The following is a 19048-nucleotide window of genomic DNA, read 5'->3' on the forward strand; positions in this document are numbered from 1 at the left end:
TCTTGGCCCTCCTCTGCACCTGTTCTACACCTTCGTCGTGTTGGGGGCTCCAGGCCTGGACATAGTACTTCAGATGGGGCCTCACAAGGGCAGAGTAGAGGGGGGACAATCACCTCCCTCTCCCTGCTGGTCATCCCTCTTTTGCTGCAGCCCAGTATACTGTTGGCCTCATGCCCAGCTTTTCATCCACGAAGACCACCAAGTTCTTCTTGGCACAACTCCTCTCGATGAGCACTTCTCTCAGTCTGTACTTGTACTTGGCTTTATTAAACCTCATTAGGCTCACATGGGCCCACTATTCAAGCTGTCTGGGTCGTCTTTATGGCATCCTTCCTTCTATGGTGTCAAATGCACCACTCAGCTTGGTGTCATCTACAGACTTGTTGAGGGTACACTCAACCTCACTGTCTATGTAGTTGATAAAAATAAAAAAGGCTATTGATAAAAAAGGCTTTTTTGTCTCCTCTCTCCACCTGAGGTCTGTAAGGAGAGGGGTACTGTGTATTAATTGCATTGTTATAAAAACGTTATAAAAATCTGTTTCTGGCAGTGAAGTTGGCCATATCTGTGAGTGGGGAGTGTTCACGGATGACAGGATAACAATTTAGAGACACTGCAGTCCTGGATTTGGTCCCACATTCTGAAGGGCCAAAACGATCTAGTGCTTATACACCATTTTATGCTTATTCTCTAGCATCTCTCTCTTCGGCTTTCCTTGTACCTCTCACATTAGTAATTTCTCCCTTTAGGTCTACTTGCATCCCTTTTCAAATTTGTCTTTTGCCTGACCCTGCTGTCTTATTGACCTTTACATCACTTGCCTCCCTTTCATTCTTCTTTTCCACTTATTTACTCCCCTTTTTAAAACTCATCTTATTTCATTAGCTTCTGCTTTTCTCCCACTCTTATCTATTCTTTACTTAGAGGTCATACAGATAACTTTTTTCCCTTTCATCAATCTGATCAACCTGTTGTCCTTCTTCCTCAGGGCCTAGTGGGGGCATCTGAAGCCCTCTTCTTGTCAGCACCTCCTACCCTGCTGGAAAATGCTTAGTACAAATGGAGCCTTCCAAGCTCAAATATGTCTTTTCAATATACCTACAAGAATAGTAACATTAAATTTGAAACTTTAAAATCCACATTTTAAGAAATTTTAAGAAATTTTTAAAATGCATGTGCTGCTTGTTTATTTTTAAACTGAGCAAGCTGTAGGCTACAAGCACCTGAGCTTTCTTGTGATTTTGCAAAGTTAATTATATATCACATGAATATTATTGTGATGGTTGCAATACACAATTTATATGGTGTATATATAAATTGCAATAAGGAATATAATAATGACAAACTGTGACTTTATTTTTCTGATTTTTAGTATTTGATTGATTCTTTGGAACCATACAAGATAAGTGAAAACATTGAATCTTCTCCCACCTGGAATTCAATTGAAACAGCCAATGAATTATATGAAGGTTCAGGTGAAATGTTTTCTAGTATTCAGACAGCTTCCCCAGTGATATTTACAAGTGCGTCTGATGATCGTTTGCCTGCTATAAATGGAGCTGCAGAATTACATTCTACTTTGGGTAAGACATTTCAAGATATTTTTTTACCTGTTCCTTTGCTCCAGAGGACCACCATCACTGTCCCAACTACAAACTTTAGCACATGGTTCAGGCAAATTATGAATGGGTCATTTGCTGGAGTTGGATTTTTTTTACTACCAAATAACCTCCTGAAGCAAATGGGAATGCCACACAGGCAGGAACTAGCCCCTTGTCACCCAGCTGACCTTCTTCCTAGTGAAAGGAGCACCCGAAAGCCATCAGCCAAGCTGCATAGACAATCAGTTATTACAGTTGCCAAAGCAGGTGTGATTGTCAGGGATTAACATATCTCCAGGCCCTTCAGAGACCTTGATTTCTCTAAGCCTTTTGACTAATAGGTTTTCAAATGTCAGTGAAGGTAAATAGGTCAAAAAGTTACAACTTGACTATATGGGTTACAAACAGGTGGAGATGACCCCATGACATGGTGATGTCATTAGTGTGTACACTTGTTCTGTATTATCAATGGAACAGTGTTTCTTTGCTAAGTATGAATATTAACAAATCATTAAGCAGTTCCTTGCTGACAGGCGAGGTCTTAAAATACCACTCTGAATTTTTACACTGAGAATTTTAAGCAGTAGACAGAAAGTCAATTTTTTAAAAGAGCTATTGAAGTCATTGGATTCCTCTGTCTATACCAGTGTTTAAGACCAGAATTTAATCCATTAAATTCTGTAGTGTTGAGTGGATCTTTACGATAGTAATCCTAAGGGGTCTTCTCTGTCATACAGAGAAAACATACAGTGCCATTGCTTTAAAAGTGAGTTTTCTTTTTACTGCCTCATTCAGCTTCAGTTAGCGAGTTGCTAAAATGTCTATGTTGATGAAAAATTAAATTCAAACATCATCTGTTGTAATATAGTGCAAAGTATTATAGTAGTTGTTATAGTAAAGTTGTTGACAGCCAAGTTTTCAAAAGTGTTTGCTGATATTTAGATGCTAATCTTTGGTCCTGATACTTAGATGTGTAGAATACCCAAACTTTTTCATGTTGCAATGTCATAGAGGCTCCTTTATAATAGAGGATTTTGGCTAGAACAGTTGAGCTGCTGCTGACTTTGGACTCATGTACAGATGTGCTCATTGGTGCAGCAAAAACTCTTTGTGGGCATGTGTATGATTTCTTCATTCTGCTCCAACTCTTCTGCTGAAAATACCAGCATGAAGTGATATGTGATGGGAGCCATTTCAAGTATAGCCTTTGGGAGGGAAGGGAAACAAAAAAAAAACCTAAAAACAACAACAAAATAATCAGAAATCTCAACAACGTAGGAGCTACAGTTCTGTAATCACAGGGAAAAATAGACTCTACAAGTATGTTTTTTCTTAGTTCCTAGATCCCTCTTTATTTTTAATTTTATTTTTATTTTGAGATAGTTGTCAGTTTTAGTTTGGTTTTAGCTTGTTACCATGCATTCTTTCACCTAGGCCAAGCTATCTATCCTTCTTCCTACTGTCCGAATTTCATACTTTGTAGAAGACCTCTGAAAAGCAGAAGGGATTATATGCTTGAGGGTTGACTTAATAACAATAACTCCTTTCTGATGAGACTCCTTTCCTTATATTTTTTTGATTGCCATGGAAAGTAATTCTTTTTTGCAGTAAAATTGTTGTAGGTTATTGTGTCAGAATTTAGAACACAAAAGAAAAAATGAGAGTTTACAAATAAGTGACTATTTCTCTCCATTTAATCACAGATGATCAGTATGCCACTGACATTTTGGGTGAAGAACTGTCTTACGTTATAAAGGGCCTTGTACCTTTTACAGACTACACAATCAGTGTGTCTGCTTTCACTGCTATTGGAGAAGGGCCACCATCTGTCCTCACAGTGAGGACACGTGAGCAAGGTAAAATGTAGCTTGGAGCTAAGTTAATGTCTCCAAGTTCTTTCAGGAATTTTAATCTGTTAAAAATAATTTCTTTTACTTACTGTTACATTTTTTTTTTTTTTTTAATTTTCATTTAAGTTCCAAGCTCAGTGCAAAGTATATCTTATAAGAACATTAGTTCCTCCTCTGTTTTGCTGTACTGGGATCCTCCAGCAAATCCCAATGGGAAAATCATTCATTATACCGTTTATGCAATGGAGCTAGATACAAAAAGAGCATTCCACACAACAACTTCGAACAACAGCTTACTTATGACAGGTACTGTGTCGTGTGCTAAAAAATAATTGCAAATATATTATTCAAAATTGTTTATTCCAACTTTTTGTAATGTAGCCCCTGTAAGGTAGGTAGATCAAGTCTGCCCCGTCCACACATGCACACAGTGCAGATGGGAAATTGGTGCCAGCCTTGTCTGCTGTGGAGAGAGGTATGTAGGGAATGTGAGAGCGGCAGAGGGAACTACATAAGGCAAGTAAAGTAGTGAGTAGTAATTTCTGAAGTGGATTTCTCCTTACCAATTTTTTCTCATCTCATTCTTTCTACATAGAAAAATGTTTCTAAACTGTTAGTTCTTTTTCAGACTTGTTTTCTTTTCCATACAGAATTTGTGTAATGTTAATAATAACTTTCTTCTTTAAGGTGATAATATTTAAGCTAATTAAAGGAAATATATTAGTTATGCTGTTTCAGGCACTTATTTGAGCTAAACAGAGTAATGCGTGTACAATAAAACACATATTTGTGTATACGTACACATTCCTTGTTTTCATAATTAAAGCAATTTACAGGCTTGAAGCTAGTTCAATTATTTCAAAACCTATTGATTTGTCTGAGTGTTTATTTGACACTCCCCAGATAAATGATATCGTGCAAATTCTATATTTTAGGTGGCAAATATGTTTCAAAAACTCTTAGAACACTTGAATAGTTTTTATAAGAGAGCTACATCATTTTCAAGGAGAATCATTGGCAGTCATTTCTGTGTTTTTTTTTTTATTTTACTTAATCTTTTTAGGTTTAAAAAAATACACCAACTATAAAATGAGAGTTGCAGCATCTACTGCGGTTGGAGAAAGTGCTTTGTCTGAAGAGAATGATATCTTTGTGAGAACCCCTGAAGATGGTAAATACATCATTTACAATGATGATTTGATTTATATATTGAAGAAGTCTACGCACATACCTAAGGATGGGAAGAAAGCTTATTAATAAAATCAATGTTTGTTGAAATAATTAGTCTTCAATCAGTCAGTGGCTGAATTGTTGTTGATCTCTGCAAAGAGAAACATGGGAATTTCATTTACAGAGCAGAGATATGAATTCAATACTTAATCATTCCTCATTTATATCAGGTTTTTATTTTCACTTGCTTTGAATTATTTCCAGATTTTATCAAAATAATAAAGAAAGCAATAATCTAATTGTCATTTATCTCTCACAGCTGTCAAATACACTACAATACAGGAGAAATAATTAAGTTAAGTGGGGAAAAAAGAAAGTAAAGGATTAAAAGTGAAGGATTAAATATTATGGAGATTTATGAAGTTTAGATAAGTAGAGTAGCCAACCAACCAAAATAGTAAACAGCAAAATGTAAAGTGTTCATCATATTGTTTTACAGCTTTTGTGCTTCAATGCTATTAGTTTTTGCAGAGGAAAGGCATATCACATGAATGGGAAACTGCCTACCTCAATATCTATTTCTGTGAAACAAATTTTAAGTTTAAGTAAGATGCCCTGCATCTGAATATGACAGAAAATTGATTTTCAGTCCAATAATTAAGAGATATATGTAAGCCCAGGGCAAACTACTGAGACAAAATCAATGATAATTCCTGCCTTATTACAAAGCTTTGTGTAATTATTCTCATCTTGTTCTTCTCTTTCTTTAGTTTTCCTGATGAAGTTCAGATTGAGGTTCATGTATCCTTACTATAGCTAACCTAGAAATGATAACTTGCCTCAGTTCTGATGAGTTGAAAAGAGAGAGAGAACTCCAGATAGCAAAGTAACTACATCTAACTTAAGCAATGTTAGCATGGAAGATACCAGGCTATGGTACATAAATATTTCTTTTCACAGCCAGATAAATAGAAAAATCCATTTCAATTGAAAATGAAGCTTCTTCACATGGGAATTATTTATGTGGGCTGTCCTGCCTTCCAAAGAGTGAACATTTTTTTCATTCATGGGCTCAGAAATCAGGAATGAAAGTGGTTCCATGACACCTTTACATCAAAAAGCTTCAAGATAAATTCTAAAATGTCTGTATATATTTGTGCATAAACTGAATAGCATAATCCAGGATTCTTACAACTTTTTTTTCCTCAGTTTTACAGATAGGTTACTTTGGGAGTGAAGTGATGAGGCCTTTAGAGGAATAAAGGTTGATGCTCAGAGCTGATTCATAACTGCAGCCCACTCATTCCTTCAGCTCTTCAGGGGCTTATGAGCTCGATAGAGTCACATGAAACCATACATTGCTGATAGATTTAGCACACTACCCTAGAGCTGGACTTGCTTTCTGCTTCACCTTGTAACCTGTGTATGCAAGATTTGCACTGGGATCTTCAGTGGTTATCATTTAGCAACTCTAACAGAAAACTAAAGGGAATTCAGTTTCACTGCAAAAAGGTCCCTTTCCTGGTTAAGTTGGTGTTTGAGGGAAACGGGACAGGTTGTTTTTACGAAGAAGACAGAAAGATGACATTCCGACAAAATTAAATTAGAGGAAATCAGTGAGAGGATTTGAAGAATCAGTCTGAATGAAAGCAATAGACAAAGGAAGTTGTACTGATAAAAAGGTTATCTACTTTTTTTAGTGGAAAGTTTAAAAATACAGAAATTTACTAATAATCCAATAGGTTTATCAGATCAGTCCTATATTCAATTAACTGAATGTCTCAAACTTTTTTGTTCTTTGATTTCTTACTACAGAACCAGACTCCCCACCCCAAAATGTAGAGATAATAAATGTGACTGCAACAGAGATAAACCTGAAATGGTCACCACCTGAGCAGCCTAATGGTCTCATAACTCACTATGAAGTTCTATACAGTGATTCCAATGATTTATTTGTGAGAAACACGTCATCTACAAATATATCACTTACTGAAATGATGCCTTATACTCTCTACAACATCTCTGTAAGGGCATTCACTAGACTTGGCCATGGGAATCAGACATCTCTCCCACTTCTGGTGAGAACTTCTGAAACTGGTGAGTGTATAATTTTTTGGAAAACTATTTTTTTTCTGACAAGTGCTTTATGGTGGCATTTGATGCTTGGAAGTCTATGTTAATTTATTTTAAAAGTAGGTTTTTGCTTTGCAAAGCAGAAACTTTGAATCTCTTTTTTCTCTTGTATACACAAAACAAACATAAGGAAATAGTATGAGTGATTAAAAAGTAAAGAAAACAATTGGAATACGTATGTTTCATGACATCATGTATTTTACTATTTGTCCTCAAGTGTTTCTTGTATCTTGCAGGAAAATAAAGTTTTAGAGGAAAGTAGGGTTTCAAATTGTGAGATTGACTTGGAATACAATTTATGAACTAAAATTTTGTAAGAAATCAATTCTAATGGTTGAAGAAATATATCAGGATTAACTGATAAGGTGCTATTTTGTAGTAGTTGAGCTTGTTTGTTGCTGGAAATATTTTGGACAATGCACAAATAAAATTAAATTTTTCCAAGGCAAAGAATAAATGAGGATTGGGAAGAAAGGATGAATATTAAAAAGTTGTAACAAGGCATAGGGGGAGACTTAAGTAGGCTGTAAAATAAGATACTGTAGAAAAAGGAATATAAATTAAAGAGGGGGGGTGATTATCTTTTCAGTGGAGCTAAACAGGAGTTGCACTGGGAAGAATTCTGAGAACAATGGTTGACACGGAGGAACAGATGTTTGACTTAAGCTGTAGGTTCAGGAATAAAAAGTGGCTGGTTTTCTTCAGGACTCAGATATATCCTGGTACAACTGGTATGACACTTGTACTTTTCTGAGGCTTTTTGAAATCTTCACTAATTTGCTGTCTTAGACAGCTAGGCACTTTGTCTATACCTAGAGTTAGATCTGGAGTTAGATGTGCTCCGTTCATTAGACTTTTCAGTAAGGAAGGACATGACTGTAGTGCTCAAAAAGGCATGGGGAATATGCACTAGCTTCTTGATTGCTAAGACACAGTAGTTATCACTGTGAACTCCTCATTTCTGAAATGAAATTTGATTTACCATGTGTGAAGTAGGTGTGGTCCAGAGCTGCCAAACCAATCAGAACTCATGCGGAATGAGAACACAGGCACCTAGTTTTAAGAGTTCATGAGATTGAACTCAAAATAGAGGTACAAAAACATTGTACTGATTTTGTGGCACTTTTGTTGTTGTTGTGGGTTTTGTTTGTTTTTGTTGTTTGATTTTTTGACAGACACAATAGATACATAGGTATCTACCCAATTGATTCAATGTACTTATCCATAGGTGTTTTTTTATTGTTCTTTTTAATTTAGACATATATTTTTTTCTATGTTTCATTTTCAAGCCCCTTAACAGTACCTAGCTCCCCTGATGCTCAGAACAAAAATTTGAATTCCTGCTGCCTGTGATAGAGAATGCAAAAACATCTTTTGAGACGAGAAGATAAAAATAAAAGAGGAGCTGGAAAATGGAGCATTTTTAGTGAACTACAACCTATTCATGGGCTGATGTATTCAAAACATTCCTGAGAGCATTTTGTTACTATTCTAACATGAAATTAGGCAAAAGTGGGGGCTGATTTCACTGCCTCTAGTGGCATTTATTCCCTTTCTGGATATTGCCTCTTTTGAAATTTATTTTAGCAAAAAACAAACAGCAACAACAACAAAAAATACACACAAAAAAAAGGATAAAAATAAAAATGTTTACAGTGTTTTTCATTTTAACTAATTTAAGAAAATGCTTAAGAAATCAATGAAACTCACTGGAATCTTTTACAAGTCTAAATTTCATCTTCTAGTTCCCAATTCTGCACCAGAAAACATAACGTATCGGAACATCTCATCCACGGAAGTTGAGCTGTCGTTTCTTCCACCATCCATTCCCAATGGAATCATACAGACCTACACAATATATCTCAAGAGGACTAATGGAACCGAGGAAAGAGTTATAAACACCACTCATCTGGTACTACGTATTACAGGCTAGTACATAATGATATGAATCTTAAGGCAACTGCAACTTGTTCTGAGAAGGGCTCAACAGACTGACTGATGCAGGACAGTTGATTCACTGGATGGACAAGATCATTCTTGTTCATATTTAGTTAGGTGCCACTTGTCGTAAGAAGTAGCCACTTGAGCCCTATAGTACTGTTGTGGAATGGACCATGCTTGGTATACAATCAAACATGTCTCTTACTGTGTTCTAGCATTTAAATTTAAATTTAATTAGACTTTTTTGACATATTTATCATCAAAGTAAGCACTGAGGTCACCAATTTTATTGTGAATATAATACTTCCATTTTTACTCACCTTTCCATCTTTTGATTTGTTCAGTCATTATTATGCATTAGCCTGCTCTATCAGGGAGCAGCTAATGCTGGCCACTTAGTACCTTAACTAGTAAATTTTCAAAGTGATGCTAAGGACAAACGTCTAAGCATTCCAGAAATAGGAAGTATAAAATGGTCTAGAGGACAAAACATATGAAGCTTGTCCAGCCCAGAGAAAGGAAGGCTGAGGGGAGGCCTCATGTTGTCCTACAGCTCCTCATGAGGAGAGTAGAGGGGCAGCGCTGAGCTCTGCTCTCTGGTGACAGCAACAATACCTGAGGGGACGACATGGAGCTGCATCAGGGGAGGGTCAGGTTTGGCGTAAGGAGAAAGCTGTTCACCAGAGGGTGGAGAGCACAGCCCCAGGCTATCAGAATTCAGGAAGTGTTTGCACAGTGCTCTCACAGGCTTTGATTTTGGGTAGTGCTGTGTGCAGCCAGTGGTTGGATTTGATGACACCTGTGTGTCCCTTCCAACTCAGGATATGATTTTAATGGTAATTAGAACTTCACCCCTTCTTTTTCATGTTCAGATTTTCCTAACATTCATTTTAATCTCTAAAGGCACAAGTGATAGACCTCTTCAGCACTTCAGAACTTCTCCTTGTGACACACAATCTCAAGTTTTTTTTCATTAATAAAAGGTTCCCTCCCTGAATGTTTGATTTGCTGAACTACTCTTCTTCTTTTAGATTTGAAGAAATATACAGAATATATGATAGAAGTGTCTGCTAGTACCATGTTGGGAGAGGGCCTTCGTAGTGCACCTCTGCCTATACTGACTGATGAGGATGGTAAGTCAGAATAGAAGTTGTGATGTGCCATTTTCTGCTTGTAGTCCTAACCTATTACACTTCATGTCACAAATATGTAGGTTTTAGAAAACATTTTGTAATTATAACTCTATTAATATCCATCTATCTACTCATTCAACTATTCACATCTCTTCGTGTGTGTGTGTGTGTGTGTGTGTGTGTGTTTATAAAGGGAGGAAGACATTAAGAGCACAAATTAAAGCTGCATTGGCATAAACATTGCACCATGCATTCCTAGATTAAATCTCATTCCATGTTTTAGGGAGCACTGGCTTTTGATTATAATAGGTCTCTGCACATCTCCCAGGTGCTCATGTCCTTACATACATGCCATCAGTAATAAATATTTGCTCAATAATAATATTGCTGGAGCACGCTGCAAATAGCTAATTTGGTTAAATCCATCTTTTACTGAGAGTATTTTTATTTAGAGCAATGCTAATCCTGTTCTTCAGCAAGAAATATCCCCTGAATAAGAAATTCATCATGAACTGGACAAAAAGATACAGTATTCATTATTTCATAGATCTTTTATTATACAGCCACTGATAATACATGTAAAACAATAAATACAGCTGTCACCATTTTTGCTTCTAAATTCAGACACTCACCGGCAGCTTTTGTTCATGAAAAACATTTTTTCTTAAATGTTCAGAGCTTTAAAGCTTTTATGCCAACTTCTAAGATAGTGAAAGAAATAACAACAACTGAGAAACAGTATTTATAATACACCACATGTACTTTATTCACAGGAACATAGTGTTCCAAGTTTTAGACCAAATGTTTCATAGATGTGCTAATAACTATGCTCTTATTCTCGATTTTCATGCATGACTACAATTATAACTTGAATTTTTAGTACATGATGCTTTTTGGTTTAACTTGAGAAGAACAAAAGTCATTCTACATAGTACTACTACTATCAGTGAATCAAGGTTTACTTCACAGTAACTTGCTAATACAGGTTATCACTAATGCTTACTTAGGTACATATTTCTTCAGCAATACCTATATGAACTTTAGAGTACTTCAGTTGGAATAAAATTAAACATGATCCAACATTTTCACTTACTTATTCTGTTTCCCTACAAAATTGTTGCATGGTGTCACGTAAAGTTCATCTTCACATGAATTATACTGGTCTCAGTCAGTGACCATCTTTATACTTGCCCTTGTGACACATAAAATGTATGAACGTGGTCCTTATTGGATGGAGTGAGTACATTTTACCACTGCTTTGTATCCCACATTTTATCATCTCTCATTGCCATGCTTATTGATTTTTCCACATTTTGTTGCTTCATATAATTATTTCCAGCACCTCTTTTCCCTCAGGGGAACTATTCTGCTATATTTTACACATGTTCATACCTATAAAGCTCTTGCTTTTATTAGAAGAAAAAACATTACAGCAATGTACTCGGACAGTAGGTGAATCACTGTGACCTTACCCAATACACTGTTTTCTCATGAAGTACTTTTTCCATTGAATCACAGAAACAGATGTTCAAACAGCACCATGCAAAATCTTCTTTTATCATCTCTCAGAGAAAGGAAAAGAAGCTGTGCTATAACATTAGTTGATGGATACTGTGCTGGTGTAGTACAAAGTAAATTTTCCATCACAAATAATTACTGTTCTATGTAAGGGTGTTGCATATCCCATAGATCTTAGCTGTTTATCAAGATGTTATGTCCCGTTCTCTTATTTTATAGCTCCTAGTTCGCCTCCAGAATCCCTCTCAGTAAAACAGTTGTCGGGTGTCACTGTGAAGTTGTCATGGAAACCTCCGCTGGAGCCAAATGGAATTATCCTCTATTACACAGTTTACGTCTGGTAAGATTTCCTGGAAGTAGTTCTGAGGATAAATATTAATCTGTAACCTAGCAGGAATGTTGGGTTTTTCTTACACAATATGTTGATTACATGTTTTTGGTGAATGCATATTCATCCAACACTTAGAATGTTAGCCTTTTGTGTACACAAATTCAGATATAATGTGGTAGCTGAAAATTGGAGTGTTGAATATCTTGCAAGTTTTTTCTATTTTGTTTTTTGTTTTTCTTTTTAATAATGTTTTTTTTTTTTCAACGTAAATTAAAATTTAGATTGTGTTTCTATATGAATGCTTTCGTTCTGTACTGATTGGGCCTGTTTTGAGGCAGGACACTGGCTTATCCTAAAGTGTAAAGACCTGAAATTGATGTAAAATAGATTTCATTTGTAGAAAGCGCATGAAAGAAATCTGAGAGCTCTTCCAGCAACCATCTAAATGACATAAGAACTCAAGAGTCACAATAATAGTCTGTACGTACTATCAGTTATCCTTAATGTTGTATTTTGTATACATTATAGAAAAAAAAATTTAACATATGTTTTTCATTTACTGTATTGTTTTTTCTTCTGTCCTTTCTGCTTCTGTGCATTTTTTTCCTTGTCATTGCTCCTGAGATCTTTTCTAATCTTTCAGAAGGGATTTTGGTATTTCAAAACTTAGAGGTTCTCTGCTGTTCTCTGCATAACATAATTCCTTCTAGTGGTGTGCTATCTCTTTAAAGATCTAAATATAACTTCTAGGATTAAGAAGATTTTGTTGTTGATTACTTTTAACAATTGCACTGCAAAAGACGCTGGAAGAAAATTATAAAGAAATCCACCTTATAAGATGTGAACTGAGTGTGCAAATTATCAGTCTTTATTATTGAGCTTACATTTATTAATTTAACATGACTGCAGTTTTGAGGTAGAACTTGGCCTTGGTTTCTACTGTTTTTTTTTTTTGTTGTTGTTATAACTTCTAGCTAAGTCACTTCTCAAATGAGCAGGAGGGAGTCATTTTTCCAGAAGAGTTAAATTTGGCCTGTCTTGTTCCTTCTACTATGTTTTCAAGGTTTTGTGCTCTTTTACCACAAAGAAAAATAAATTAATGCCTATCTTACATCTAGGAAAGTGTTACTTCATAATATGGATTATCACTTTGATACAGACTGTTCAAAAGTCTGAGGTTATAGCACTTTCTTTCCTTATATTGTCTAAAAGCTTACTAATTTTGCTGTGACAGGTTAGTAAGAATCTGTTATTAAAAACCATCGTTCCATTGAACCACCTCTCCAAATATCTCATTTAAGCAACCACATAACTTTTTGAAGTAACCCTTGTCCGTTTTCCCTCCATATTCTCCTTGCTGTGTCTTATCCATCCTTACTGTGCCATATCTAAAATTAGACAGGCATTAGGTATCATCTTGAAGCAACAAACTCACTCATAACTTCTTACAACTTCGCTTATTATTTTTTTCTTTTTTACATTTTAAATATTTAATGGAATTGGCTATGTAATTTCATCTAATGCATTGTAATGTGAGATTTGACAAGGCAAACTGCCTTGCCATAGTTGCTGCTTTCTGCTTTTCAGAGGCATCCAATATTTTAGTTGGGAGATTGTTACTCCCAGAGCTTCTTAATAAAGAAGAAAGAAGCTAATACTGAAATGTTTTTTCTCTTAACTACATTGCAACAGTTACAGAAGAATTGGTAAATTTAAAGATTTGAGGAAAAGAATTCACAACTTCTAGAACATAAAGAGTAACATTCTCATTTTTATTATCTTTCAAGGCTTTGTCTCAGGACAAGTTGGCTTTGAGTGCTAGCAAGCAGCAAAGAGATTTTCTGAGTACTTTGATCTACAAACTCCTATTCTCTGAGTCTGCACTTCTACAGTACCAAGGTGTATTAACAAAACTGTTTCACTTGACAAGAGCTATTAACATTTTTCTGTAGTAGTTTAGCAACCAATACCTTAGTTCTTTCAAGAAAGTATTTCAGACTCAAAAATTGTTATTCTCCTGTTCAACAAATTTGTGTGAGATAATTACTGACTAAATCTACTTAAGAGTACAGCTTTTTCATGAAACTATGGTCCCTGTCTTTTTCAAGTATGCAATTTCTCAGGAGTTCTTTTGTCTCAGTTATTCATTTAAAACTAAATATTCTTCATTAAACTTAGTTCTTAAAATTCCTCAGCTTAGTTTACCCTGCTAAACCTTTTTCTCATTGTCTGTGAAACCTGCATCCACTTTGTCAGTGTTTTCTTAGTGTTTTGATTACAGTCTCTGTTGCTTTTCAAATAGAAAATCAACTTTTATTGAAATGCTCCAAGCTCTAGATCTTCTTATCTATGATCTAGTTGTGGAGATGTTATGAGAATGTAGTTACTCAGAATGGGAGTGTTTGCAGCAGTAAACTGTAAGTTTTCTTACTTAAGTTATAACCAGCTACATTTTTCCACACTAAGAATATAATGGGCAAAGATCCAAGAAAGTATGTCTTTTCTTCATATGGAATCTCATAACTGTAATGGCAACGTTTCGTATCTCTTTATAGACTACGCAAACTCTCAGAACTTTTGAGAATAATGTAAATGTTAGTAACATTTTCTGTTATCAAGACTATTTCCCAAGAAAAGATGAGCCTTTTTTTTTTTTTTTTAATATATTTTGAACTTGTCAAATTATAATTCCCCTATGAAATCCCATTAGAGGCACAGAGCATCCACTCATTCAAAATTGTATTCAGGATTGGAATGTTATCTAGCCTTTTCTGTGCTAGGTTTTCATAAAATATTAAATAACAGAATTTTAAAATTCAAGGTAGTTGTTCCTGTATCTTATTTTATTTTCTGATAATCATTTCATACCTATGCTAATACCAGTGTTTTATTAATGTTACATCTTATAGTCATTCTAGGCTGGTTTTGACCTGACTAGAGTTCCATTCTGATCCCCTGCTACATTCCACTAGAATTAACTCAGCACCAGCTAATTCCTGTTCCATATCATCTTCTATTATTCCATTTATAACTTCAGCCTTCTGACCAATTTCACAGAGTCACAGTAGGGCATGCTCCCTGCTATAATCTTTTTATATTTCGCTATTTCTGTCTAGGGAGACAGTTTAGTTATGCCCTAGTGTGTCCTTCCCAAGGATACCACACTTGATAGCAATTACAGGATGGATATGCTCCTCCTTGATATTCCGTATTATAATCTTCTCTGCTGATGTAATTTACATACAAGTTTCTGTTATGCTTTGTTTTGTTTCGTTTTTAAGTGAAATTAAGAGCTCTATTGAGATACAAAAGCACAGAAGTGAGCTTTTCAAATATTTGTGGCAGAATTCATCAAGATCTTCCTTAAAGCCTAAATTATATGTATTTGCCACAAGATAGCATTTTTCTATTTGACATCATATACCACAGTTGCATCCATGCATAACTAATTAATAAAATATCTTTTCTTCAGGAATAAAATGTCAAAAAGGAGTGTTAATGTAACAGAAACATCACTGGAGTTCACAGATCTGGAAAATAACTCTGAATATAGTGCATATGTAGCAGCAAGTACAAGATTTGGAGATGGCAACATAAAAAGTGATACTATAATATTCAGAACTTCTGAAGGAGGTAAGCTTATATATAATATGAATATTTGATTTCATTAGCCTTGATTTTCTGTCATTATAAAAATATTATAATATATTTTAATAACTTTAATAAGTTCTGATAGGAAAAATGCTCCTCAGAGTCTCTTTCACAATCTCATAGGGGTCTGAACGCAAAATGAAATCTGTGCAATGATTTACTTGTTTGTTTTCTTTTAACAATTTTCAAAATGGTAGATCACTTCTTTAAACGATCATATTGTATATAGTGCTGTGATTATTATTATTTTTTTTTTTTAGTTTCTTTAGCATTTCTGGTTTTCCCAACAAGCATATTGATACAGTGTAGTCCTATAGGCATAGTACACAGGCATATTTCAGATCTATCATACAGAGATAAAATTCTCAACAACTAGTAGCAGGACTAGTTCAAGTCAGAGTCATAGCTCAAAAGAGTTTTTAAAACACTGGGTTGTAGACTTTTCCCAGCCTTTGCTACTAATGCTGGTTTGGAAACATGAACTGATATTTTAGGGCAGGAGTAAGGTATGGATCTTGGAGTTCCCCTTCCAATTAATGTTTTCATATGTTACACAAAATAGAACAGCACAAAACAGAGGATCACCTACAGTGTTCAATGCTCTACTGCATTTGTGTGGAGTGCTTTCATATATGGCCAGAACTGTAGATGTAAATTCTTTTAAGCTGACGTAAGGAATTGATTTGAGCCTCCTACATCTCTATGCTACTGACAAGAACCATATTCCTTACCAGATAGGAGGAGATTCTAGTTGAAGAATATTTACATGATCCTTCCTGCATATTGAGTAGGATGAGGAAAGAGACAAGAACAGAAATGACCATATTGTCCAAACTTAAGTATCTGGTTAGCCTTCAAGAATTGTGAGCCTAAACTGTTTATAATTGTCAAAGAGAGAAAGAGGCTTTTAATTTAGGTTTTCTGTGGGTTCCACACCAATATGTGAAGCATCTTCTTCACAGTGAGAGGACGGAGCACTGCAACAGGCTGCCCAGGGAGGTTGTCGATTCTCCTTCTCTGAAAATATTCAAGACCATTCTGGATGCCTACCTGTGCAGCCTGGTGTAGGGAGCCTGTTTTGCAGGAGGATTGGACTCGGTGACCTCCAACCCTTTCACATATCTGTGATTCTGTGAAATCTTTTTTTTTTTTTTTTTCCCCTATTAACTCTATTTGGAGCTTAGAGACTTAACTTGGTCAACTTTTATGTTTATGAATTAAATAGTGTCAAAATTCTGTCACTAATTTGTGTGCATGCACAATGTAGGCTTTCCATGTGTGCAGACCAGTAAGTACAGGACAAATTCTATAAGACAAAAATTTCTGTGTGACTCTGCACCTAAATAAAACCACATCTGAAAAGTATGGCTTTAAAATGTTGTTTGCAGTTTCTATTTTACTTTATCATTTCCAGAAGCGGTTTTTATAACATATTCAGAAATACATTTAATTTGACACAGGATGTTGTCAAATCTGTAGTGGCTATTTCATGAGTACTAGAATATACAAAACCTTCTGTTAGGCATGCTAAAACTTAACATGTTTTCAGCTCCAGGTGATCCACCGAAAGATATTGTGTACAAAAACCTCACTTCCACATCGATAATGCTTTTCTGGTCTCCCCCTCAAAAGCCTAACGGAAATATACGGTACTATTCTGTTTATTTCAAAAACGATTCAGGAATATTTATACAGGTAAACTTCTTTTTATATTCTTCAGTTGTATAATTCAATAAAGTGTTCTAGTAATTATTTTGGTATACATAACTTATGTCAATTTTACAGTTATCAGTGTATTGTCTTTTCAAATTTTCTTTACCACAAGGCAGTTTTCTAACTTCCAAAGACAGAAGCACAACTTGTAATATTGTGTCTTGTGTTGTACATCTTACTGGACATTAAGCATGAGAAGAGTTATTTATGAAGCAAATAGGCCTCCTCTATTACTTTATAATGCAAAGCTTATCTACAGATATATGCACACATGTAATGCATATATAAACACAACACATATAATCAGAAGACCCACTGCACATCCTTGAGACTATCTTATTCTAATCTGTCAAGTTGAAGTAATTCCTGTAACAACTCTGTTTATACTTTTTAGTGCATTTTTGCACAGTACTGAAAATAAGAAGGTAATACTGTCAAATCAGAGAGCAGATTATTATTTCATATTTTTGTTACTCTCAGATAAATTACTGTTTAGTGTCTTGAAACCAAGATATTTGGAATCCTAGCATGAAGCATAAAAGGCAAATTTTATGTGATTATTCTTTGGTGATCTGGACATTCTCTTCTAGGTTTTGTGGGTTTTTTTTGTTGTTGTTGTTAATACTTTCATCCTTAATTATACATCATATTTATTAATTTTACATACAGCTTTTCTGCTCTCCTTTCTAAAAGTATGCTTTTATAGAGCAGAAATAAGTTTCCTTTACAGGTTTTGTTTTACAAACTTTATATACGGGGAAGAAAAAAAAAAAAAGGATTTTAATGTCATGAAGAGATTAATGCATGAAAAATTACCTGTGCTGCATAAGTTTATCCTCAAGACATGTGTAGTGTGAGGTATGCATGTGTTTGAGGATAACTAGAATAAAATTTCACAGATCTTAGAAATAACTATGGTTGAATCATTGCTGATGTGTTTCAGTGTTCACACATCTCTGGCTTCCCTGAAACTGTGTAGTTGCTAGACTCTGTCTGCATATTTTCTGATGCAAGCAGGACCATGCCATGAATTCACATTCTGATGAGGTTAAAATTAGGGCTACAGTTCAGAGTGTCAGCTTCTACTTGCACACAGTACTGGATCAACATCATTTTTCTTGGCCTAACAAATCCCTGGAGAAACTTTCACACCAGTTTGTTGCCTGAACAAACACATCCTATGAAATTTGTCTAATACTTGGACAACTAAAGGGATGTTAGAGGAGGTCTACAGCCTATTACCGTGTTTAGGAAGGTGGGACTCTGAGATGAAAAAGTAAGGTGAAGCTGATACAGTGAGACCTATTATCCTTCTGGATTTGCTGAGGACTCTGGAAATGAAGGATAGGGAAGATGGAGCACAGTACCATTTGCCAAACAAGGCAAGGGTCCAGTTTTGTTGTTGCATAAAGGAGTTGCGCAAGGGAAGGACAGTGGCATGGATAGAAGTTACTGCTGCGCTGTCTGATTATGTGCTTGTCAGCAGAAAGACAAGACACTGCCAGTAGCTGCACTTCTAGGTGTAGAAACCACTGTTTTCATCCTTTCAGCTTTGCTTTTTAACTCATTCCACTATGGAAAATTACCAGAAGATAAATTTCAGATACTACTGCATCTGTCTCTTACTGCACTTGGAAGATCATCATTAATGTATCAAACTCTGGTCCACTCCTTATCTGTCTGTTCCCCTGAACTCCCTCTGCCATTCACATCCCTCCTGTTTGGCATGGCAACCATCATACCTACTGCTACTGTTCCTTGGCATTTCCATGGATGTAAGAAATTGAAACAGGAGAAAATAAACAACTTTTGCAAATTCGTCTCTGTCAGATACTTCATACTAAACTTTTACAACAGAGAAATGTGTGTGTGAAAGCCAGCGTGACTGGTGTATGTATAGAAGTCCTCACACATTTTTCAACTCCTTGGAGTATAAAGCACTTAATAAGAATAATATTGTTAAAAACAGGGAATTTGTAGTTGCAGAGTAAAGCACTTCATTTAGTA

At 35.4% G+C, this 19048-nt stretch overlaps 1 protein-coding gene across 1 annotated transcript in view; it reads left to right on the forward strand.

Annotated features, from left to right (window-relative positions):
• The window catches only part of PTPRQ (protein tyrosine phosphatase receptor type Q), a 121558-nt gene that overhangs the window by 37543 nt on the left and 64967 nt on the right, over positions 1–19048 (forward strand). The window contains exons 27-36 of the mRNA XM_085221943.1: positions 1373–1583; positions 3305–3457; positions 3578–3757; positions 4515–4622; positions 6437–6718; positions 8500–8682; positions 9727–9828; positions 11566–11686; positions 15150–15310; positions 16878–17023. Coding sequence (XP_085078069.1) covers positions 1373–1583; positions 3305–3457; positions 3578–3757; positions 4515–4622; positions 6437–6718; positions 8500–8682; positions 9727–9828; positions 11566–11686; positions 15150–15310; positions 16878–17023 — 1647 coding nt within the window. The remainder of the gene's footprint in view (positions 1–1372; positions 1584–3304; positions 3458–3577; positions 3758–4514; positions 4623–6436; positions 6719–8499; positions 8683–9726; positions 9829–11565; positions 11687–15149; positions 15311–16877; positions 17024–19048) is intronic.

The sequence above is a fragment of the Meleagris gallopavo genome, chromosome 1, assembly GCF_905368555.1.
Source record: "Meleagris gallopavo chromosome 1, MGAL_WU_HG_1.1, whole genome shotgun sequence".
In the NCBI taxonomy this organism is placed as follows: Eukaryota; Metazoa; Chordata; class Aves; order Galliformes; family Phasianidae; genus Meleagris; species Meleagris gallopavo.